Here is a 24670-nt window from a genome sequence, read left to right as displayed (position 1 = left end):
GATTCTAAATAGCAACAGCAAATGCTGTCTAATGGAAAAAGAGCAATAGTCCCAGAAAATTAATGTAAAACTAGAATAGAAAAATATATCCAAAACGGATTCACCTCTTATTCACTATACATAATACTGGAAAAAGAAGTTTCAAATAGATGATCGTGCATATTTTCTTTAGAACTACACATCAATGGATATTATCACCATTATCTATATTTGCTAAGCCTATAAGCATACGGACCATCCACTTCATTCATAATAAATGGCATTATGACTAACAGCTAAAAAAAAAAAAAATATGGATTTAGGAGATGTTAAAATTAGATGCATAGCACGGTAGTGATTTTATTTAAGGGAATTGTGAAAATTGTAGTATACAAAAAAAAAAATGAACTTCATAATACATAAACCCCCCCTCCCACAGGATTTGCGAACACAACATTCGTGAGGGTTTAGTTATCCATAGAGAAGCACAAACATATACAGATACGACTAAGAATAATACCCTTAAATAAAAAACTAATTTCTCTTTATCCCATTAGTAGAGCTAACAAATCATTTTACTATGAACAATGATGAGCATTAAACTATGATTCGTTCGTTTTTTGGGGGATTTTTGTTCCCCAGAAGAATCATATTTTAACTTTTATCGCATGTACCGCAGTGTTCCCAGGCAGAGTTTATCATAACTCAGCAGATTTCCTAGCTTGTACAAATTATTCACCGACCCGCACCTCCATCTCACAACCTGTCAAAAACCTCTTCCGCCGAGGGATCGATTTAAAATACATTTCCGACAGGTTGTCAGATGAAAAGGTTAACCACTTCCTTACCAGCTCCTTATCTATATGACCAATTTGGCTGAGAGGATGGTAATCCTGTACGCCAGCTTCAATCCCTAGATATATTTATAAAACAGCGTGCTTGTGGTCTTGCATCTTCTTGAGATAATGTCATTAATCCATAACAGAAAAGTACCCAACTACATGGATGCAGTAATGGAACGAATGAAAGGGTCTCAAAAAGATTATAATAATTATTATTTTAATCATATAGCACTTTTCTCCAAAAGGACTGCAAATGAAGCTAAATAGGGAAGGTTACCAAATAAAGTTTGGAATTTCTGGTAGGTTTAAAAGTTCTAAAAGAAAAGAAAGACAAAAGTTTCTTAGCTAACAAAAGTGGGAGAGATCTAGATATATATTTATTATAAAATAAGGCATTTATAGATATCTTTGGGGGTGCGAAGGAATAAAGTGGCCAAATAGTAACATCTTTTTGCAGAGTTGCCATGGCAATAGTTATGCCACTATCTTTTTATACAATGTATTTTTGTCGCTGTTGATTGCTATGTCAAACACGTTTCTTAACAGGACTAAGTATTATGTGACATTTAGAATAGGCCAAAAAGACACAGGCATATGAAAAGAAACATGCTTATCTTTGACAAAAATACAACTTAAGAAAAAGAAAAAAAACTCACAAGAAACCCCGCATAATACCTAACAAAATGATTACATTGACAACTAGAAATAAAGGATGCTGTAAATCTTCTCTTAATGAAAAAAAGACCCAAATACATAACAGAGTCTGATAACATACTATTAGTGTGATTTTCCACCCACGAATTGATGTGATTTGCTACAGTTGAACCTTGACTGAAGTCTACATTTTCTACTTCTGCCTTGAAGTATTTTTTCATTAACTGGATGAACTTGTCACTGATATGAAATCCATTCTGTAAATATAGGGAGTTTGCAATGCTGAGCACATAATGTCTTTCCTGGGCTGTCATCATGCTGGAAAGATCTTTTAACAAAGAAAATTCTTCACCTTGGGAGAGAAGAGAAAGAAAAGTGAAACCTTATTAGAAAAAAAGCATACAGCAACATTGGTAAATTAAACCTCAATGGTACGTCTGTATAGATAAAGCATATTGGATGGTTTATAAAGAAAACAAATAAGCATATACTAAACAAGTCTGTCTTGCCAAGAGAGATAATTGCAGTGATCCTGTCATGCCCTGAGCAATGTCTACATAAGGCATACTTACACCTGTCCTAACAATGCAAAACTAGAATGAAATTCTATAGTATTCCCCCAGCCAAGCATCAGCGACAGCATGTCATTCATTGGCAAGCATATCCTATGCATATCTAGATACCTGCCCGCATTGTGAAAGCTCTAGCACACTTGTTATACAAAGAGCCGTTGTACTGCATAGCACCAACAGTCATCGGAGGAGAGAAACCTATATATATATATATATATATATATATATATATATATATATATATATATATATATATATACTGCATAATGGCATACTCGGGAACGGGACATTTCCATATATAAAAAGTAATGAGTGGATGAGCCAGATGTGAGGAGCAGTTTTCAATAGCAATTTTCTTCTACACACTGGGTTACAATCAGGGGTGGGCAATAAGCAGGTTCCAGCTGTTTTTGAACTAGACATGGTCATATAGCAAAACTATGGCAGGCATCCTACTGCCCACCCTATTCTAGACAAAGGGGGAAAATGGTAATCCTGGTGCATGGAGGAAAACGAGGGAGTAGACAAGCAAAAGTCATGGAGATGGGTAATAATGAAGTCGTGGGTTTTGAGAGAGAGAGCTTGAAAGATTAGAGGTTTAGGGAGAGTATGATTGTGTAAGGTACAGGGGAGGAGCAGCACAGGAGAAGTCTTGTAGATGGGATGACAGGTGGTTATGAGAAGCGAGAAGTAGTGCGATCCTGAGACAGTGGAGAGGTCGGGCTGGGGTGTATCTCAAAACTAGATCACAGTTGTATGATGGGGAAAGAACTAGGGAGGGTGAGCTACTTGAATAGAACTCTGAAGGAAATAGGAGGCCAGGGAAGGGAGTTGCAGTATACTGTAGTGTACAAAGAGCAGTGGGAGAGGAAGAAACCCCGCACTTCTTTCAGGGCAGATTGTAGTGGGGAAAGTCAGGCTAGGAGGAGACTGCAGTAGACAAGGGTGTTAAAGAGGATGTTATCGACAGTGTTATAAGCAACATAGGAGGTCAGATTATGAGCAGGGAGATGTGACGATTCAAAGTGGCTACAAGCAGATTATAGGAAAGACTCCTGTGGTACAAAGGCACAAAATTACAGGACATAGTTTAAATAGATTCAGTCCACAAGCAGGTGTGCTATTATGAGGCACATGTGTGAGAAGAATGATGAGTAGTGATAAATAATTCACAATCTTATCTATGTGCCAATGTAAGTGTACCGTTCTTCAGTTTGTCATATCCCAGCGCATGGCGAATCTCTTTAAGACTTGATCCACGAGCACCTAGTTCCACCATCCCTACCGCAATAGCAATGCTCAGAGGAGAGAAGAAAATGTTCTCATCTTCCTTTGTAGCTCTCAGTTCATGGTAAACCTTGACTGAGAACTCAGTGATGGTATCTTCATAAACGTTGGAGGCCAGCACTGACGCCTGCACGGCTATTATCAAGAGGAAGCTGACAAGAAGCATAGTGGAAAGTAATCTAAAAAGACAAAAAAGGAAAGAGAATAGAATTACATGTATGCAACAGCGCAGTTCCTTTATTTGAGCAAGCTGTCAGAGAGACATTTTTGGCATCAAGTTTCTATTAAGCTTACACACTTGTTTATACATAGTTTGTTCGATGGACGAACGATATAACGCGAGTGCCTCGGCCGATATGTACACCTGATATGTCTGTGAACGACGTAGTTCACAGAGATATAAGGTTAGTCCTGTGGCACATCCGCTGCCGATATATCTTGCTGGTATACCGGCACATCTGGCTGTGTGTACGGCTACCCGCCGACTGCCCGTACACTTGCTGCAGGGACGCAGATACTGACTTCACAACTGGGCAGGCAAATTTAAATGACAGTCCAGTTGTAATGTCAGGCCAGACACATCGAGCTGCCAATTGGTAAGTGTATAGTTTACAAGTTGAATGCTTGGATGACGGATCGGTCTCTTGACCACTCCGTCATTTAGGTGTGCCCCCAGCAAGTTCTACAATCCTAGGGCTAAACGATTCATGATATTTATCTTGTACATTATTGTTACAAGGTCCTAGGAACAACCCTTAAATATTAACTATAATGGAGATTAAAAGTTCATTTGAATAAACATGAAGAGAAAAGATAAAGACAGACAAATGGTCTATTTTCAAAAAAATAACACTTATTCTATATGTAGGTGTTTTCTCTATACTGTCTGGTTTGAGTGCAGAAAGCACTCATCTGCCCTGCAGCTCCTGCCATCTTCTTGCCACCATCAAATTTAAACACAATATTGTGCAAATCTATATCACACTAAATAATGTCAGGTTGGTGATGGGGTGGTTGGAGTCCGTTTTAGATTGGATACGCACTATGACTGTCCCCTGAAGGCGGTGGGATTTGCCTCAGGGCAGGCAAGCGATATACACACTCTAGAGAGACAGATTTGCCATTTTGCCTATGAAACACTTTACAGAACACAAATGAGTTATGCTTTTGAGAAGAAGAGTGCGGCTGTGACAGCCAGTCCTGATCATTTCCTTTTCACGCTTTTCATTCTTTTGCGACGGATATGCATGATATAGACAACTTTATTACCATGCTTTCTATTATGTGTTCCAGCATTGTGGAGCCTATGTAATCTCTTTAAAAACTGAAATACAAACAATCTGAAGACACTAATGAAACTACTGTAAGTGTACCTGTAAGACATTACAGCACTAGTTTTCAGTATAAAGGTTATTTTCAATTTTAAACTTCTGATCTCCAAAAATCCCTTTTTACATTTTTCAAGTTATTTTGGGACTTATAAAATTGCATCTGTTAAATAACTTTTGGATACACTCACCTTTTTTGTTTAATAACGCAGTGAGCACTATGCTGTACTCTTTTAGTCTGTGTGATTTGGGGTTCCACATTGAGGTCACAAAGAAACTCTTTCTAAATTAGAACAGTGAATTTAAAGGGTGTGAAAAAGGGTGGTAGCCTCAGGCTTTAACGTCCGGGGCTATCCCTTTTTAACACCTGTTAAAGTAATATGTTAACAGGCATTAACACATAGGATCCATGGCAAGTTTACAGACCTGTGTGTTAAACAGGCTCTTTTCACCCGTTAGCCTATGTACCGTGGATTTCTTTTCAATTACAGCCCTTTTTTCTCAACCGACAAATTATCAGCATATTTATCTGGCATTCAGACACAGAATCCGGAAAAGTTCCCAGACCTGTGTGTTAACCCACTGTTTGAACTAGATAAGGGGCTAATTATGGCTTATATCTTTTTCAGGTCTCAGTCCCCCAAAAAATCCCTGTTAAGTGCAGCCTGAATAGCCCCAGGGGATCAATTAGCCCATGGTAAATTACTGGGGATAATTGAATTCCCCCCTAAATATTCAATATTATCACACAGTGTAGACAATATTTCTCCTTGTAAAAAAATAAATAAAATCAAGAAATTTGTTATCAGAGAATAATTTCTACTAAAAGAACAATACACAGGTGGATTCCACTATTAAGAACTAATCAATCGGCAAACAGTAACAATCTCTGCAGCTTTGATAATATTATTACACAATATTTTCCTTTTACTCCTTCTTATGGTCCAAAACAGAGGGTGAAGCAAACTTAAGATATCCTGCTAAGACCTCAATCTTGCCATATGAATGGGTTTGCTTATATTTGGCTTGAAAATTCTGCAAATAATTATTCGGAGATTAAACACTTTTTTTCTTTGTTCGCGCAAGAGTTGACATTTATCTTACAAAACCAAATTATCATTTGCTATAGAGGATTGCTATTTATAGCACATTCATATTTCATACCAGCATATGATACTTAACTTGATTATAGTGCTACTATATAATAAAACAGACAGTTGTATATACAGCAACATTGAAATGCTCATGTAATTCTGTGGGCATTATAAAAATGTACAAGTATGAGGAAAGCAAAGGTTTTATTTTTACACCTCACAGTATCTGAACAGGAGTGGCCGGGACAGCAAGCATTCTTGTAATTTAGCACAGTAGTGATCAGCCAAAAGCCTCCTACACACAGGTTTTATTAAAATACAATAGAAAGCTCTATGGGAAGGTTTATTTGGCTTTGCTAAGTACTTGCCAGGGCACAAAACCAAAATATATAACATGTCTAGCAAAGCTTCATCACATGCCCATTAGACTTTCCCAAAAGGCTTCTCACATCCTGACTCAGGTACCACTGGAGCTCATAGAGCTGACAGGTGCGAGTGCACTCTCCCGAATCTCCTCCTCCACTCCTGAATGATGAGACAAGTCAGCCACCACAGCACACTCGGAGCATTTGATTGGCAGCAGGACAGTGATATATGACGGGCGGGAGAGTATTCTGCTGGACTGTGAGCCCCGGAGCATCAACCCAAATACTTAATGTAGTCAGTGGAAGAATCCTACCATGAATCAGATGATCCTGATATCCAACATTGATAAATGTAATCATTCTGCAGCACAACAATGGCTATAGGGTGGTGGTGTCATTGCTCTTGGTCATTATGGCATAGTGTCAATAGCTCACAAGCTTCTGAAGTGCATGAAAAATAATAGCCATGTCCTAAGCAGTAGATTACTACTTAATATCCTCAGTTTAGTCACAAAAGTACAGATTACTTGCCAGAGGAGTGAGGTGGAACAGAGAGCTTATAAACTATACCAAGCGCTAACAAGTTTCAAAGAGGACATGACAGAAGTAAATGAAGGTCAAAGATGGTAATAGGAAAACGACATGGGTAGCATCATCATATCCACAACTCAATTAAGGTTTACATGGCTGTACAGGAACAACAAATCAGAATCCCGTTGGGATAGATACAAAACATCATGTCAGCAGATCGTCTACCAGAAGCATCCAATTATAAGAGCTCTAAAGCATTAGCAACATTAGTCTTTATTTTGAGCCATGAAGTTCTGTGGCTGATTAAAAGCAGATGAAATGCAGACTTGAAGTCAGCCAGCCACAGAACCTGTGTAATTCAGGAGTATCCCGGTTTAAAAGGGATAATATGGTAAGGCCAGCCATGAAGCCTCTCCATTATTGGGTATCCAGATTGAAAATCTGGCCAGTTTTAGTTAATCCTTAATTTTAAAGGCTTTTTAAAAGGCTGTCAGAGACAGACAAGGTCAGTGCCAATCAAAGCAACGCTCCTTGAGAAATTGCATATACCGTATATACTCGATATAAGCCGAGTTTTTCAGCACATTTTTTGTGCTGAAAAAGCACCCCCTCGGCTTATACTCGAGTCATGCCCACATGGTACGCAGCTGAGTAACGTACCATGCAGGCCGCGGTGCAGACTGTCTCTGTGACACAGCTGCACCGCGTGTGTAGCGCTGACCGGACGTAGTTCGGTCAGCACTACACACTGCCAAACACACAGCCGCCGGAGCCGGTAGCTGTGTGTTTGTTGTAATCAGCAGCCGATGAGAGTCTGTCAGACTCTCATTGGCTGCTGCTGCTCCCACTGCGGGAGCCATCTTCCCGGCTCCCGCAGTGGATAATGGGAGAGACGTCATGACGACGTCTCTCCCATAATGCAAAGCAGCCGGAGGAGCTGATAGCAGCGGCGGGACCTGGAGCGGGGTTTCAGGTAAGTGTTTTTTGTTTTTTTTGCTATTAGGACTACTGGGGACACTACCAGGGGGGGATTACTTCTGGGGGCACTACCAGGGGGGGGGGGGGGGGGGAGGATTACTTCTGGGAGCACTACCAGGGGGGGGGGGGGGGGAGGATTACTTCTGGGGGCACTACCGGGGGGGGGGGGGGGGGGAGGATTACTTCTGGGGGCACTACCAGGGGGAATTACTACTGGGGGCACTACCAGGGGGAATTACTACCAGGGGGAATTACAACTGGGGGCACTACCTGGGGGAATTACTACTGGGGGCACTACCAGGGGGAATTACTACTGGGGGCACTACCAGGGGGAATTACTACTGGGGGCACTACCAGGGGGAATTACTACTGGGGGCACTACCAGGGGGAATTACTACTGGGGGCACTACCAGGGGGAATTACTACTAGGGGCACTACCAGCTGCTGCATTTCCCACCCTAGGCTTATACTCGAGTCAATAAGTTTTCCCAGTTTTTTGTGGTAAGATTAGGTACCTCGGCTTATATTCGGGTCGACTTATACTCGAGTATATACGGTAATCAGTCTTAAGTTTTTGCCAATAAATATATGGAGTACACCTGGGGCAGTATGTGAGGTAGTGCTTGTTGACATCACTCAGGCTATTTCAGCACACAGTAAGCACTACCAATTTAGAAGAGCGTAGCAACAGAAGCTCAGTGAAATTCATGCAATTGATCGTCAAATTGTAATTGATTTTTGAAATTGGTCATTGCATTTCTGGTAATCAGTCAGACTCAACTGACTCAAGTAATAGTGACATTTTGATTGTTAGGGATAGCGAGGAAGAAATGAAATCAGCACAGAAAAGGTTGTAGGCATATATGTTCTTGAGTGAACCTTTACAATCTTCCAAAAAATACAAAGCAAAAAGAAGAATGTGTTTCACTACGGCACGTACCTAAAAATCAATATTCTTGTTCAATGACACATTCTAACAAGTGACTCAATCACCTTGTGTTATTGCATCAATCCGCTGTAAGACACCATTCTCCCCAATCTGGGCAGTCCAATACGATCACTCTGCAGTTTAAAAATGGCAAATACTATACTACTATATCTAAGCTTTCCGCTTTGATTCCTATCACCTCCCTCACAAATAGTAGATTTGATACACCTAAGTGAATCATCTGACAGGTTGGGGTAAATAAGCCGAGAATTGTGACCACAAATAAATTAATTGATATTATATATATCTCTAAAACTATATAATGGACTAGGGGCCTGATTCAGCTTGGATCGCAGTTGCTAATACGCACGCAATCGGCTGATTGTTACGTACTATGCATGCATCGCAGTGCGCGAACCAGCCACTGCGATCGGGACTGCGTTCGCAGTGGCCTCGCAGACCCATCGAAGAGGGAAGTGCCGTATGAGGGTGGTGCCGGGGGGGGGTATGGGGAAACGCAGGTGTGCCAGTGCGTTTAAACACCATTGCATGGCTGTGCATAAATTATCCACTGTGATGCCCTACACAGCCTGAGGACACATGCGTGTAATGAAGTTAGCAAATTCTGAGTAAGGTCAGAGCTTGTGCAAGTGTGAGTGAGGCTGCCATGGTACTCTACTGTACCGATATTTTTGCAGTATTGCTAAACATTACGGACGTGTGTAAGGTAAAGGCTACACAGACGCATCGCACAGTGATTGACAGGAAGTACCGTTTGGGGGAGGTGAGTGGGGTGGTTGGGGAAACACAGGTGTGCCAGTGCATTTGAATGCTGTTGCAAGGGCGTGAATAAATTATCCACTACGATGCCATATGCAGCTTGAGGACTCAGTGTGCGCTGAAGTTAGCAATTTTGGAGTAAGGTTACTGTATTGTAATGTAATGTTCTGTGTACTCTGTACTGTCCTACTGTTGCCATATGTACTGAGCTGGGGACCACTTGTGGAGCCTTATAAACAAAATGTAAAAAATAATAATGATCAAGAGGTAGAGTTGCTGTTCACATTAAATACCAGAAAGGTGAAGAAATGTGATCTAAGCGACTCTGACCGTACAGTGATGTTGATGCCAGGCAGAATATTTTAGAAACTGCTGACTTGGAATTTGGACAAATGTCTACATTAGACAGTTAGGGCAAAATTTACTAAGCGGCGGGTTCTAAACCCCGGCGGTTTGGTGGTGGTGTGACAGCAGATTCTATTCTGTTCTAAACCCCGGGGGTTTGGCAGCGGTTTTGCTATCGGCAGACTTACTAAGGCCAAAACCGCCATCAAAACACATTTTAGAACAGAATAGAACAGGGCTGTCATTTAGAATCCACTGCAAAACCGCCACCAAAAGCCCGGGGTTTAGAACAGAATAGAACCCGCTGTCAAACCAGGAGGGGGGGGGGGGCTAAAGGGCATTAATGTGCGGCATAATGTGTAGAGGGCATTAATGTGCGGCATAACGTGTAAAGGCCAGGCATGGCTGTGTGGCATCATTTGTAAGGGCTATTACTGCATGGCATAATGTATAAAGACCAGGCATTAATGTGTGGCATAATGTTTAAAAACCAGGCATGGCTGTGTGGCAAACTGTGTAAAGACCGGGCACTGCTGTGTGGCATACTGTGTAAAGACCAGGCACTGCTGTGTGGCATAATGTATAAAGGGCATTAATGTGCGGCATAATGTGTAAAGGCCGGGCATGGCTGTGTGGCATCATTTGTAAGGGGTTAGGTGAGGTCTGAGAGGCATATCTAAAGCATAAATTATGATGGGACCCAGAAATGGTCTGGTAGGACCCCATTTTTTTTTTTTAAAGTGGAGGGTCCCTGGGACCCACATAGTTTGTCACTCACCGCGATCACTGTGCACAGTATTTTGAATCTTGAAGTGGATGGGCTACAGCAGCATAAGACCACACCAGGTACCAGTCCTGACAGCTAAAAACAGGAAATGGGGATACAGTGGTCACAGGCTCAGCAAAACGAAACAGTTGAAGATTGGAAAAACATCACTTGGTCTGATAAATCTCAATTTCTGCTGCAACATGCAGATGGTTTGACCTTATGTCAACGGAGAAGTGAAATTAGGAAAAGGTAAGAGTGATTGTTGCAGAGAGGAGGATAGTTGTTCAAATTTAATAGCATTAATATCTCTGCGGGTTAGCATTACTGTCTCACAGCACTGAGGTCACTGGTTCGATACCCACTACGGCCCTAACTGAGTGGAGTTTGTATATTCTCCCTGTGCTTGTGTGGGTTTCCTCCGGGTGCTCCGGTTTCCTCCCACACCCCAAAAATATATACTAGTAGATTAATTGGCTCCTAACAAAAATTACCCCTAGTGTGTATGTGTTCACATGTGGTAGGGAATATAGAGTGTAAGCTCCACTGGGACAGGGACGGATGTGAGTGGCCGAATATTCTCTGTTCACTATATAAATAACTGGTAATAAATAAAATAAAGGTTCAGACTGGTGGTATTAGTATTTAAAAAGTGTGGGAAATGTCTTTGTGGCACACATTAGTATTGTTGCGGACCATGTGCATCCATTTATGACCAATGGTTTACACATCTTCTAATGATTACTTCCAAAGGAATAATGTAACAAGATGGTTCCATGAACACAAAATAGCAGGTCAACACCAAGTGGCACGTATTAGAATCCGGCTCACCTTTAAGCAGTACTCTGCCATAAACATAACCCCTGATTGCCGATGCATATTATTGCATAAAGCACTGGTCACCTAGTACAAGCTAAATGGTCTCCCTATGACTATTTCTATATCTCTCTGGCACTGTGTTTTCCATGCTGATGGAGTCTAGTGGCATAACCAGATTATGTGCCATTTTCACCATGCGGAGAATTAAGTACTTTTTAAATAATTTTAGATTCAAACCTGGTTGGTGAAAAAATCATCCTCAATCCACCAGTCGACCATGGAGCAATAAGTAGTCACCTGCGCCCTCTCCCGATTGGTCTATGAACTCATTACCACTGCAGTTGCAAACCGGTTCCATTGTACAGCCAGCAGTAATTTTTGATCTACAACTGAGCTGTCTGCTTCCATGTACTTCTGCATTGAGCTCTAACAGCCCAACACTCACAACACTAGAAGGAGGTTCAACTCGACCTCTCTGTGGTGCTCTGCATCTGTGCTACAGTATGTGTTCCAGCTTCCACCTACTGAAAGTAAAGATTGAATGATAGCAAATGAAAAAACAGTTGCTCAATGAAACAGTTCAAATAACAAATTCAGAGAAATTCAGTTAATTTGATTACTGTTTTAATAAGCGTATGTTCTTACTGTATTTATATTGGTTCTATAGTTTTACCAACACTAATTCTATTTCAGCACTTACATTATTTAGTTTAAATATGTAATCCTAAAAACATACTATGGTTTCAATTTTGTTTACTACAAGTGCCTTACAGCTCACATTATTAGTATAAAATGACTTGGTACACTGCAAACATGGGGCTCAATTCAATGCGAATTGAATAGTGCCGGGAGGGAGCTCCCAGAGCTATTCAATTCAACGCGTTGTTTTGTCGGAGAAGGCTGGTTCTTATGCCTTAAATATGGAGTTTAGTGACGAGAATAGGCATTCTCCGACTAAACTGCCCGGCGCAATGCTGTTTCCACGGCGCTAAGGGCAGTAAACAGCATTGCACCAGGAGTTTTGTAGGATTTCTGCTCGCACCCCAGGAGTGATGCAACAAGAAATCCTTAGTCGGGATTAACAGCGCCGGGAACTCCCTATTCGCGTTGAATTGAATAGAGCCCATTATTTTAAGCAGAACCCAAAAGTTAGGCTAATCCTGGCTTAAAGCTTAGCTTTCATAATTAACTGAATATACTGCTAGGTTCACTAATTTTTCATTCAATTAGAAACAATACTTTAAGGCATAGGTTCCCAAACTCCATCATTACAGTCCAGGTTTAAAAGGTAAGCCATGCTTGAGTCCAGATGGTTAAATCAAATTGACTGAGGTACTAATTAAGTCACCTGCACTCAAGCATGGCTATCCTTAAAACCTGGACTGTAATAACAGAGTCTGGGAACCTCTACATTAAGGGGCATATTCAATTTGCAGCAAATGAATAAATATAACTAAAGCAGTGCTAAATAGAAGATAAAAAACTATTTAATAACATAGAACAATGTGTAAATCTAATAATGGTTCAATGATAAAAAGTACAGATGAATATAGTTCAATGATAAAAAATACAAATTAATATAGGCACATTGAATGTTCAGTTTCAGACATTCATGTCTAAAAAAATACTCAGAGAAAAACACACCCACTCAAAGCACATAAAGAGTTAATTAAGCACCAACCAAAGTTCATTCCAATACTGGAGCTAAAGTTTAGCAATGGTAATGAATGTAGATGGTCCCAAACGCAATGAGGTAGTCCTGGTGCAGCGCTGTTACCGGTGTTAAAAGATTTGGAGATTCAATTTGTGGAAAAAGTCCTAAAAAGTGGAGAGTGCCTGAGGACAGGGTGTCACAGCAAATGGTCTGCTGCAAAAAATTAAAACGGATATCGCGACCAATTTCTGATTACCACATCTATGCGCTCTCCCGATTCTCACGCTATCCAGCTGCAAAAAATTGCACGTACATTTTTCTGCAAAAACCCAGGTTCAAAATAGAAAAAAAAATGGGGAGAACAGTCTGTATCCCAAAAAAAAAAAGTTCAAATAAACATTGGATAACATACAGATGTCTATTACTATCCCAAAGAGAGTGTGGTCCCAGGGGTTCTGAACCAAGTCCTGACATTTTTACTTTAAAATAACGATTTTTCCCAACTTTGCACCTGCTCTGAAGCTGCGGGAAAAAAAATTCCTATAGACATTTCGCTGCTAAAATTCTCTCGGCTTATTGAATAGGGAAAAACCTTGCCTCTGGCCAAAATGTCTCGCACCTTGGAGAAAAAAAAAATTAAAACACTTGCGGCCAAATAAATATGCCCCTAAATGGCAAGTGTGTGGCATTCACAGAATTTAGTAAGTATACTAACCCATACCCTAACCCACCTTTACCGTAGTCCAAGTCTAGCCCTCCCCTCCCGCAGCCTAAGCCTAACCCTAACACTCAACGTCGGGATGTCAGTGGTAGGTATTCTGGAGCCGGGATTCAGACTGCTGTCGGTATTCCGGCGCCAGTAATCTTACTGCAGGTAATTTCAATAAGACATTCCCCTTGCAATCAAAGCATATGGTGGCAATGCAGTGTTTGGGTGTTAGCATCGGTGCACAGCTAATTAGCATTTCAGTAGTTTGGTTGTTTTAATATTTCACTATGATTACAATGAGAACCACTAAAACTGGTCACAATCTAAAGATTATCTTTTTACCAGCCAAATAGTTGACAAAAATGGAACGGCACGGAGCGTTCTTAAGACACTCAGGGTAGCAGTCCGTGGCTCTGCAGTCACACGACTAAACTAGCATTATCTACAAGAGTCTGTAAATATTATATCAACATTTTTGTCATTGTGAGATATTACACTGCTCCGACCCGGCTACCTACCACTCAGCTGGCAAAAATGTTCTGGGGGAGACCATTGACCATATAACTGTTCCAATTTCTTTTTTAATAATGATGAAGTCACTAGTTACATTAGTGATTTTAATTCTCCCAATGTAACAATGATTTTAAGTAACTAATCCAAAATTAGTCCAGATTTCCACAAAGTAGATTAAAAACATATCATCTGTGGTTTCAAATTATAAATAGAGATTCGGACTTAAAAAAAGCAACAAATAATATTCTTCAAAAACCAATTATTTTAAATACAAACAAGGTCATAATTATGAAGAGTCTTTCTGTTGTCAACTGGTTTACTTGATATATATGAACAGTGGCATGGAGCAGGGTTTCTCACGCCTATAGATTCAACTGCCCACAAGCAGGTGTACAGAGATGGATGAAGATACTCAACAAAATTTAAGAACCATACATAAACATACGATAGATAGAAGTAGAACTTTGTAATTTGAGATCTCTCTATGTCTGTGCAAATAAAAATTAGAAATGCAGGTGAAAAGATATTACAGTTATGGTGACAATTGGATTGAAACCGGTTGTCATTTGTCTGAATGCCCACAGCACATGCAGAATTGTATTAGAAATACTGCATTATTCAGCCACATCTGAGCAGAATTCAATTAGAGATGACAGAATGAAACTCCAAGAAGGAAACAAAAAGCTCAGGAAATGTAAAATTCCTCCTTTACAGCAACATTGATTCTTGGTCAGAAGCCAGATTTTATTTTGTCATATTAGTTGTGCTTCCAAGGCCTTAAGCTATGAAAAAATGACAAGGCAATTTAAATGTCTGGTGTATGGTAAGCATGACTGCAAGTCCACTTTACATGATTTGCATTGAAGCAAAACAGTTAACTCTAATTATCAACAATACCTAGCATACTGTTTTAAATAAACTTTTAGGGAATATTTACACTTTATTCTGTAAAAACATTATTCTTTTTGGAAAAAATGCAATTTCATAAAACCAATTATACCCTTCTAGGATAGGTAAACAGAAAGTACCTAAATAAATTGATTAGATTCATTTGGAGTATGATAGTGTTTTCCAAACTCGGTCCTTAAGACACCCTAATAGTCCAGGTTTCAAGAATATCCATGCTTAAGCACAGGTTATTTAATTAGTACCTCAGTCAGTTTTATTTTACCATTTGAACTCAAGCATGTATATCCTTAAAACCTGGACTGTTAAGTTGCCTTGAGGAGCAAGTTTGGGAAACCCTCCACAGTAGTATGGTATTACATTTCAGAGTATAACAGAACATTTTGTAGATGAAAACAACAACCACCGAAGAAAAAGGATATAAATTAGTAACAAAAACATAAAAAAAATAATAAATTATAATTTAATAAATACTGTAGTGCAAAGTTTTGGGACACTGATGGGTATATTTACTACAGTGTGGGTTTATAGAAGTGGATGGGTTGCCCATAACAAACAGATTATATTATCTTCTAGAAGGTGCCAGATAAATGATAGGCAGAATCTGAATGGTTGCTATAGGCAACACCTCCACTTCTATAAACCAACACTTTAGTAACTATACCCCTGAGCCCCCCCCCCCATCCAGTTAACTTCTAAAATAACTCAACCAACTAAAGGCAGTCAGTATAAGAGCCATAACTGCACTTCTGAAATAAAATGTGACAAATGACCACCATATTAATTATGTTCTGATTCTAAACAGTTTTAATTATCCTACAATTTATGTAAGCCAAAGCAAACACACTTTACCATATTCTATAATAGTTATGAAAAGAACTGTATTCACCTACACAAGTGGATGATAAAATAAAAACAAAATAAGAAGAAATGTACTTCTCAGCTTGAAAACAGTTTCAATATCTACATTCAAGTAACGACAGAAATGCGACACAAATATTTCATTTTAGGGCTATGTAGGTTGTATACTTACTTGTTTTTCAAGAAAAACCAAATACTCATTTAGGAGAGAACCATATTTAGAGACATATATTAGTAATTGCACAGCTCTCACAATAGCAGCACCTAAGATCAGGTCAGTAAACATCTACAGAATATGAAACATCTTTCTTGTGACATGGTCCTCCTCAACATATTATACACCTAAAAACACAGACAAAATAATATGCCTAGTATCCCCCATAGAGTGCAGACACGCAAACATGCCTACTATGCCCATACAGCACAGACCCCAAAAAAGGCCAACTATCCGCATAGAGCTCAGACACCCAAACAAGGCCAACTATCCGCATAGAGCTCAGACACCCAAACAAGGCCAACTATCCGCATAGAGCTCAGACACCCAAACAAGGCCAACTATCCGCATAGAGCTCAGACACCCAAACAAGGCCAACTATCCGCATAGAGTTCAGACACCCAAACAAGGCCAACTATCCGCATAGAGTTCAGACACCCAAACAAGGCCAACTATCCGCATAGAGTTCAGACACCCAAACAAGGCCAACTATCCGCATAGAGCTCAGACACCCAAACAAGGCCAACTATCCGCATAGAGCTCAGACACCCAAACAAGGCCAACTATCCGCATAGAGCTCAGACACCCAAACAAGGCCAACTATCCGCATAGAGTTCAGACACCCAAACAAGGCCAACTATCCGCATAGAGCTCAGACACCCAAACAAGGCCAACTATCCGCATAGAGCTCAGACACCCAAACAAGGCCAACTATCCGCATAGAGCTCAGACACCCAAACAAGGCCAACTATCCGCATAGAGTTCAGACACCCAAACAAGGCCAACTATCCGCATAGAGTTCAGACACCCAAACAAGGCCAACTGTCCGCATAGAGTTCAGACATGGCAATATGCCTACTATACCCATACAGCTCAGACACCCAAAGAAAGCCAACTATCCGCATAGAGTTCAGACATGCCAATATGCCTACTATCCCCATACAGTCCAGCCAGCCACAACAATAAGTCTACTATCCCAGTACAGTGCAGCCACATCAAAATGCCTACTAAGCCCGTATAGCGCAGACTTGCCAATAACCCTACTATACTCACACAGCGCAGACATGCCAATATGTCTACTATCCCCTTACAGCGCAGACGCACCAATATACCTATTATTCCCATACAGTGCAGGCACGTCAATAACCCTACTATACTCACAGCACAGACATGCCAATATGTCTACTATCCCCGTACAGCGCAGACAGGCCAATATACCTATTATCCCTGTACAGTGCAGACACGCCAATATACCTATTATCCCCGTACAGCGCAGACACGCCAATAACCCTACTATACTCACACAGCGCAGACATACCAATATGTCTACTATCCCCGTACAGCGCAGACACGCCAATATACCTATTATCCCTGTACAGCGCAGACAATAGACATATTATTCCCATACACACGTTATCATACATAATACAACGTAAACATGCCAATTTGCCTACTAAGTTCAGTACAGAGTAGACATGCCAGTGTCCATACTATGCCCACGCAGACATGCCAGTGTGAATACTATACCCATGCAACACAGACATGCTACTGCCCACGCAACAGACATGTCACTGTCCATGTCCACACAAAGCAGGCATACTACTGTCCACACCCACAGCCATGCCACTGTCCATACCATGCCCACGCGATGCAGCCATGCCACTGTCCATGCAATGCCCACACAATGCAGCCATGCCACTGTCCATGCCATGCCCACACAACAGACATACCACCACTGTCCATGCCATGCCCACAACAGACATGCCACTGTTCATACCATATCCACACAACATACATGCCACTGTCCATACCATGCCCACACAACAGACATGCCACTGTCCATACCATGCCCACACAACAGACATGCCGCTGTCCACACCATGCCCACACAACAGACATGCCGCTGTCCACACCATGCCCACACAACAGACATGCCACTGTCCATACCATGCCCACACAACAGACATGCCGCTGTCCACACGATGCCCACACAACAAACAAGCCAATATACATATTATCCCCATACAACACACACGTTATGATCCCACCTGTCACCTGTAATCCATACGTACCACCCACCAACTTTCTGATCTGGTCTCAGTAAGTTAACGCAAATTGCAAGGGATATTACTTGAATTCAGCAGACACAAGTCTCCCTTATTTACTACATGGGTCTCATGGGTCCCCCCCCCACTACCGGCGCTGTATCTCCCGCGGGTGTGATTACCATGGAGACGACAACGGGAATGCGCGAGCGAGGGATGGTGAGGCGCACGTAGCAAATAACACTGTACATAACCCCGATGCTTGTACCCCTGATCACACACCTCGCTGCTGAGCCGCTCCGTTCCTCCTCCTGCTGCTGCACCTCCTACAGCTGACTCTAGCTTCTCAACCTGTAATAATATTATGCTGCTGCTTCCCCGCAGCTCTCCAGCTAGAACCCGCAAGCTTTCAGCCAGCAGCCAATCACACACCGCCCGCCCACCTCCACCCCGCGGATTGGCCGATACCGCCTGTCCGTCTCTCACACTTCCGCCCGCTATTTGACAAGCGGCGTGTTTGTTATGCGATGCCACAGTCCTGCAAAGCACGTCGGGAAATGTAGTCTTGCGTCTGCTAAGAGCATCGCTCTGGCTCCTCAGGAAAACTACAACTCCCGGCAGGCCCGGGACTATAGGCTCTGTTTGTGGTGATCACGCCCAGTCGAAAGGTAAACTCGTCGGACTGATTCCGGGCAACGCCTTATTTCTTCTCCAGGACGGTGGACACTTTCTAGAGCGGACTTCCGGCAGCAGGGAACCCAGGTCGGTGGTAGGATCACGAAGCCGGGGGGCTCTCCTCGCCGGATCACAGGTAGCCGCCTCTCTGAGCATTGCGGGCCGGGGATCGGGGGTTGGTGCGCTTTGCCTTGGGTGATGGGAATCCCGGCCTGGCCTGAATGTATCACTGGCAGGGGGTAAAGCCTCTCCCCATGTCCCGGCCCCTGACTGGCAGGATTTCCTCTGCCACCAGCCAGGCTCCCTGCTGCAGCCGCAGTATCCAGGTGCCTGCAGCCAGCCCCAGCTCATAGCCCCGCTCTGCCTTCCTGCCTTGTGAAACTAATGGCCCCTACTGTGATTATCCTCTACGACGAATATAACGTTTCACCAATACACTGGGGTGCTGGTACCTAACAGCATGAGGTGAGAGACCTTCCCTCAGCCATAACTTTTATAATCTCAAAATGATCACCTTTTATTGCACGTCTGGTCATTATAGAGCCCAACATATTGCTGGGATAATGATCTGCAACTTGCACACCTGTGCCCTACATCATTGGTGGTTTATCAGGGATAGTGGCCGCGGAGAGCCCATTAGCAATGTGTGGGCCTCTGGGCGGTGACTTAGGGGCTGTGTGATTTATCATCTTTGCACCCATGTTAGTAAACAGTGAGTTCTGCACTAACAGCAATCCTGTCCTGCAGGTCAGTCAGTGACCCCCGCTGTAACAGCAATCCTGTCCTGCAGGTCAGTCAGTGACCCCCGCTGTAACAGCAATCCTGTCCTGCAGGTCAGTCGGTGACCTGACATTGAGATCTTCTCACCAACTTGTCTAGCAAGATGTACAGAGATTGGACTGCTGCTTTGCTCCCTCCTACTTGATCTAATGTTTCTTTGTAAAATTTTGGTACAGTGATGCCCAGAAAAAGTTTGATATTGCTCAACACTACTAGTGAAACCCGTTTTCAAATTGTGAATGTTTTATTAAGATTTGTACAGGTCTGAATTGACACTCCTTGACTTCAGGAATCCCTGACCTGCATTCATTCCTTACTGGAACCTTGGAGTAATAATTAACAGATGTATATGGTACTATAACATGTCCTTAGACTAACTTGTCACCATACCCTCGCCATGTGTGATAAATGTATCTAATATAGGTACTTGTGTACTTTACAGACATTGCAGAGAGAACCCAAGTGTCCTACACTAATTATTATTATCTATCATGGTAATGTCTAAATCCCCTTCACGGAGAGAACCCTGATGTCATCAGCCAGTGTCCAGCGTCATTCCCTACCATCCAAGTGGGCATAGAGGGGGACTATAACCTTGTGGCAAGGCACCGAGCACGAAGCGTGGCGAGTGCAGCGAGCCTGCGAGGGGACAACTTTCTTCTTTAGGTGGGGACAACTTCTGGTACTTGTGTACGTACAGTACACAAGTACCATTTAAAACATTCTTTGGGTTCTCTCTGCAATGAGTCCGTAAAGTACACAAGTACCGTAATATAAGAGTCTCTTTATCACGTTTGCTTTCCAGGGAAGGTGGTCTTCTGTCCAAACAAGATGAACAAATCTATCAAAGCTTTATCTGTTAACTATTAGGAAACGCTTCACAAACTGTTGCCCGTTATTTTTTCAGATAGTGGGCACAGCATAGAGTAGCACACTCCCTAGGTGTACTTATCCTCAGCATATGTGCTGCTTACAGAGCTGTATGCGACGTTGGGCCTGATTCAGAGATGTACGCTAATGCAAATGCTTGCTTTCATGGGTCGCAGTTGCTAAAATATACTAATATCTTCCACAGCACAGCCGAGCATAGGGACTGCGGCCGCCTTATATCAGTCCGACGATGTGCAACATCGATGTACATCAGGCAGTCATGCTGTCATGTCTGACCAGCCGCAAACACTGCAACTCTCCTGACACGCAGAAATTTGTCATGCTGCACAGGAGATCGCAATGTCTAATTTATGCACACTTATGGAACAGCGTTTAAACGGATAGATATGCCTGCGATTGCCTAGGCACCCCCCGTTACCTCACCCAAATGGTGACTTCCAGTCACTTAATTTGCGAATGGGTCGTCTGTGTGAGCGTACTCGCAAAACAATTGCTGTGCGTGCTCCATGTGGCTGACAGGCATGCGCAATCACAGACAATCTTGATCTGCGTAAAAATCGGCATTGCGTTCATTTCTAAATCGGGCCCTATGTGCTATGCAGATAGCATAGTGGGCTTTATTTGTTGTACTGCCATGACTTGTGCATTTACTGTATTTGGATGATTTATTTTGCCTATATTTGTTGAAACAGCGTTTAACATTGATGTTTTTCAAACAGTAGCCGTATATTGGCAATTGGAAGTTGAAGTCCATCCCTTGCAAACTTTTTAGTTTGTATAAAGGTGGGTTCACACCTATCGGATATATCTGCGGATCGAGTGATCTGTAGATGATGGTCGTTCATATACACTGAACGACCATCATCTTCTAGGCAGCAGCGGGTCCCGTTGGCCGGGTGGCGGGTTAGTGGCAGGACCGCCCCCTCCCCGTGGCTGCTGATACATGTGTACGGGTGGTCTGCAGACCGCCTGTACACACTTGCCGTTGCATCGGCTAAGCAGCACAGCCGCAATATGTCTCGACTATGTTCAGAAATATCGCTGGTACAAACTGGCCGATGGGCACCAGATATATTGGCCAATCAATTCATCGGCCAATATATCTGTCAGTGTGTACCCAGCTTAAAAAGCACCATTCAGAAAAAATCAGTAGGTGCAGGTAACATCAGTGACACCGTGGTTTCTATACACCAGTATTTTTTATAGAGATGTGCAGGTTCTGTTTTATTCTGTTCTCTTTGCCAAGTTAGTGCAAGTTGGGATTTATCTGATCGGCTATCCAAAACACTTGAGAGCCAAATAGCCAATATGATTTAGTTTTTGAGATCCAATTATAACCAAGTAAAACCAAACCTCTCATCTTTCCTAATTACCCTGCACATGTTCAGGTTCATGTCTCAATGGTTGATGATATTGTTTGTTTGATGTTTTTCATTTTGTTATCTTTCATTTCTAAGGAACCGCAATTGTTCTGTAGCACCATATACAGTGGAGGAACACAATGTTACAAAATACGTTGGTGTTCAGATAGAGTAAGGTATATATAAGTACCCAACTGTGAAGAAATACTGTATTAAAATACGCAGATAGCACAATTACATAGCAAAACAGGGGAGCAGATGTCCGTTCTCATATGGGCTTACATCCTAGCGGGGCTGTGGGGAGCAGAGGTGGGTATTGTAGAGATGAGCGTTGTAAGCTTGGCTGTAGGTAGGTTTTGCATGTCCATTGTGCTAGATATATTGTGCTCATTATGTACAAATGTGTTACATTAATAGATTGTAAGTTCTCATGAGCAAAAGGCCCTCTGCCCTCGTTTACTCTTCCTTTCCCTATCAATGCCGTCACTCCTCCTCCTCTTTTGAAATCAGGGGCTCAGTGATGGCCGTGCTCATCACCTGGGGTATGGGTTCAGGCAGTGCTAGTTGCCTAGTTATTTTTACGCTGCAGTGTAGTTTTTGGCTACCATGTTTTGTCCTTCTATGCTTGCACTGTATTTATATGTACTTTGTCCTGTTATGTATTCACTGTACGCAGGTGTGCATTCTGCGATGCTGCAGGCCCCTTGTAGCATCCTATAAGTGAAGAATAACGAAGATAAAAGCCATCGACTAGGTACATATCCCAGCTGACCCGTCGCCCGATGGAAAGATATTTCGGGCGGCTGTACACACTGCACGATCCAGTGTACGACTGCGTGATATACCCTTCCATTCCACATTCACCTGCATGCCGTAGTCAGCGCAGTTGGCCCAACTGATGTGCAGCACATCACATGGGACGACCCCGCTGGCGACGCGATATTGAACGTACTTGCTATGCATAGTGAACAATGTCATTCCAATTTGTCTGCAAATGACACCGTCCAATATATCTCCTAATGTGTACCGAGCCTTACCTACTTCCCAGTTTGGCCCAAATCTTCCATATTGTGGACTTGGTTTTTATTATTATTCTTTCATCTCATGAAGCTGTAATTTCCCACGAAAAATGTAGTTAGTTATAATCGCCTCCAAGTGTTAGACTTGTAGTACACTTACCAATGGTTACTGGAAGAGTACATAATGTTGGTGATGTGGCAACAGTATTATAACATTTTTATAGCAGCAGCATTAGTGTTCTCCCCAGAAATTTTTTCCAGCTGGGTGGCATCAAAAAGTAGCCGGGTGGGGACCTTCGCAATTATGCGTGCGCCGGGAAAAGGGGTATCTCCCTTACCATTCCAGCCCGACAGGTCTCGGGCTGCTCCCCCACTGGCTCTCAGTCAAAAGAGCCCATTATGCAGTGCCTGCTGTATTTGTGCCCTTTATACAGTGCCCCCTGTAGTTATCCCCTTTATGCATTGCCCCCTGTAGTTTAGCTTTGTCCTTATGCAGTGCCCCCAGGTTTAAATGGAGTCTCTTATGCAGTGCCCCCAGGCTTGCCCCTTATGCAGTGCCCCCAGGCTTAAATAGTGCCCCTTAGGCAGTGCCCCCAGACTGGTCCTGGCCCTAGTCTGAGCCCAGAAACATGCCTTTACTTGCTGGCTGCTCGCGCTCCAACTCCCGTTGCCTCGTGCTGGCTGGATCTAACTAGATCCAGCAGGCGCGCGGGTAGGCTCCTCACATCGCGGGTGACGTCATGACGTCACCTGCGCAGTGCATCACTGGGAATGCTTGCCTCTGAAGCGATCGGAGGCTTCTTTAGCCTCCGGTCACTTCAGAGGCCAGCGTTCCACAGCGGCGGTCGGCGGGGGAAAGTGCCGGGTGGTAGGCTGTTTCTGCCGGGCGATGCGCCCACAGAAAACAGCCTGGGGAGAACACTGAACATATTCTGTTGTGCTTCACGAATGTTATCACAGTATTAAAACAAGACTGGGTATAGACAGACGGAGGTGAGAGGCCTCACAAGCCATGGAGAATTGTTATAAGCTAAAAAATAGTTGAAGTTGAATTTAATGTGAAATTAATTTAGTAAAACATGTAGGCAATACTTGTCTACACTCTCAGAACACCTGAGAGACTCCGGAACTTAGCGGAATACCAAGAGGAGTAGGCAGCCGTCCCACCCATTACCTAAAGAGATGGGTGGGACAGTGGCGCAATGATGCTTTCTTATAGAATCGTGTCATTTTGGCCCTACTCCCTCTACAGACTAGCAATTCATGGCTTTGTGCCACGAAGAGAGGGCCTAATGATAAGTGCCGGCCTTGTCCCCACATTGATTAGCTGCATCTCCTCCTATAGGATAGTCTTCCACAGCGGGAAATGTTTAAGTGCCTAAGTATGATGTAGGCAGTAGTTGCACTCAGTCTCTTTTTCTCTGCGTTCAATAATTCCTTAATATTTTTATGGATATTTTTATTTGTTATGACGATGTAAACCAATCGGTGTGTCTGATGCTGAGTACTACGCCAGCTGGGCTAAAGTATATTATGTGAAATTGCTCTGCACGCTCAGAATAGTGGCTGCCTGCATAGGTGTCAACACGGTTTCGTGTGATTCTGCCACTTATGCTTGTTTGTGCCTGGAATGAGCAGGATGGGGGCTTTCTAAGTACTGTAAGGCAGTGTTTGAACAATTGCAAACATATGCTGATGGCAAAAAGTACATATACTGGAGGAAGCTGTAATATGAGGATTGTATGGGCCAGGTGCAAATTATGAGTGATGACTG

At 42.6% G+C, this 24670-nt stretch overlaps 2 protein-coding genes across 3 annotated transcripts in view; one reads left to right on the top strand and one right to left on the bottom strand.

Moving 5' to 3' along the window:
- SERPINI1 (serpin family I member 1) overlaps positions 1–18601 on the bottom strand; it is a 59505-nt gene extending 40904 nt beyond the window's left edge. Inside the window, exons 1-3 of the mRNA XM_088452368.1 lie at positions 18453–18601; positions 3251–3513; positions 1597–1827 (exon numbers count right to left, since the gene is read on the bottom strand). Of these exons, the coding sequence (XP_088308494.1) occupies positions 1597–1827; positions 3251–3500 (481 nt within the window). The 5' untranslated portion in view covers positions 3501–3513; positions 18453–18601. The remainder of the gene's footprint in view (positions 1–1596; positions 1828–3250; positions 3514–18452) is intronic.
- A 230-nt stretch (positions 18602–18831) lies between these two features.
- Positions 18832–24670, top strand: part of PDCD10 (programmed cell death 10) — a 58241-nt gene continuing 52402 nt past the window's right edge. Inside the window, exons 1-2 of one of the 2 annotated variants that reach the window (XM_088452365.1) lie at positions 18832–18981; positions 22554–22631. The gene's annotated coding sequence lies outside the window, so the exon portion shown is untranslated. The remainder of the gene's footprint in view (positions 18982–22553; positions 22632–24670) is intronic. The other variant, XM_088452364.1, reaches the window with a different exon arrangement.

This window comes from Taudactylus pleione, unplaced genomic scaffold (assembly GCF_031769625.1).
Source record: "Taudactylus pleione unplaced genomic scaffold, aTauple2 ptg000037l, whole genome shotgun sequence".
NCBI lineage: Eukaryota > Metazoa > Chordata > Amphibia > Anura > Myobatrachidae > Taudactylus > Taudactylus pleione.
Note: the sequence above shows the minus strand (reverse complement) of the source record. Positions and strands in the feature narration are given on the sequence as shown.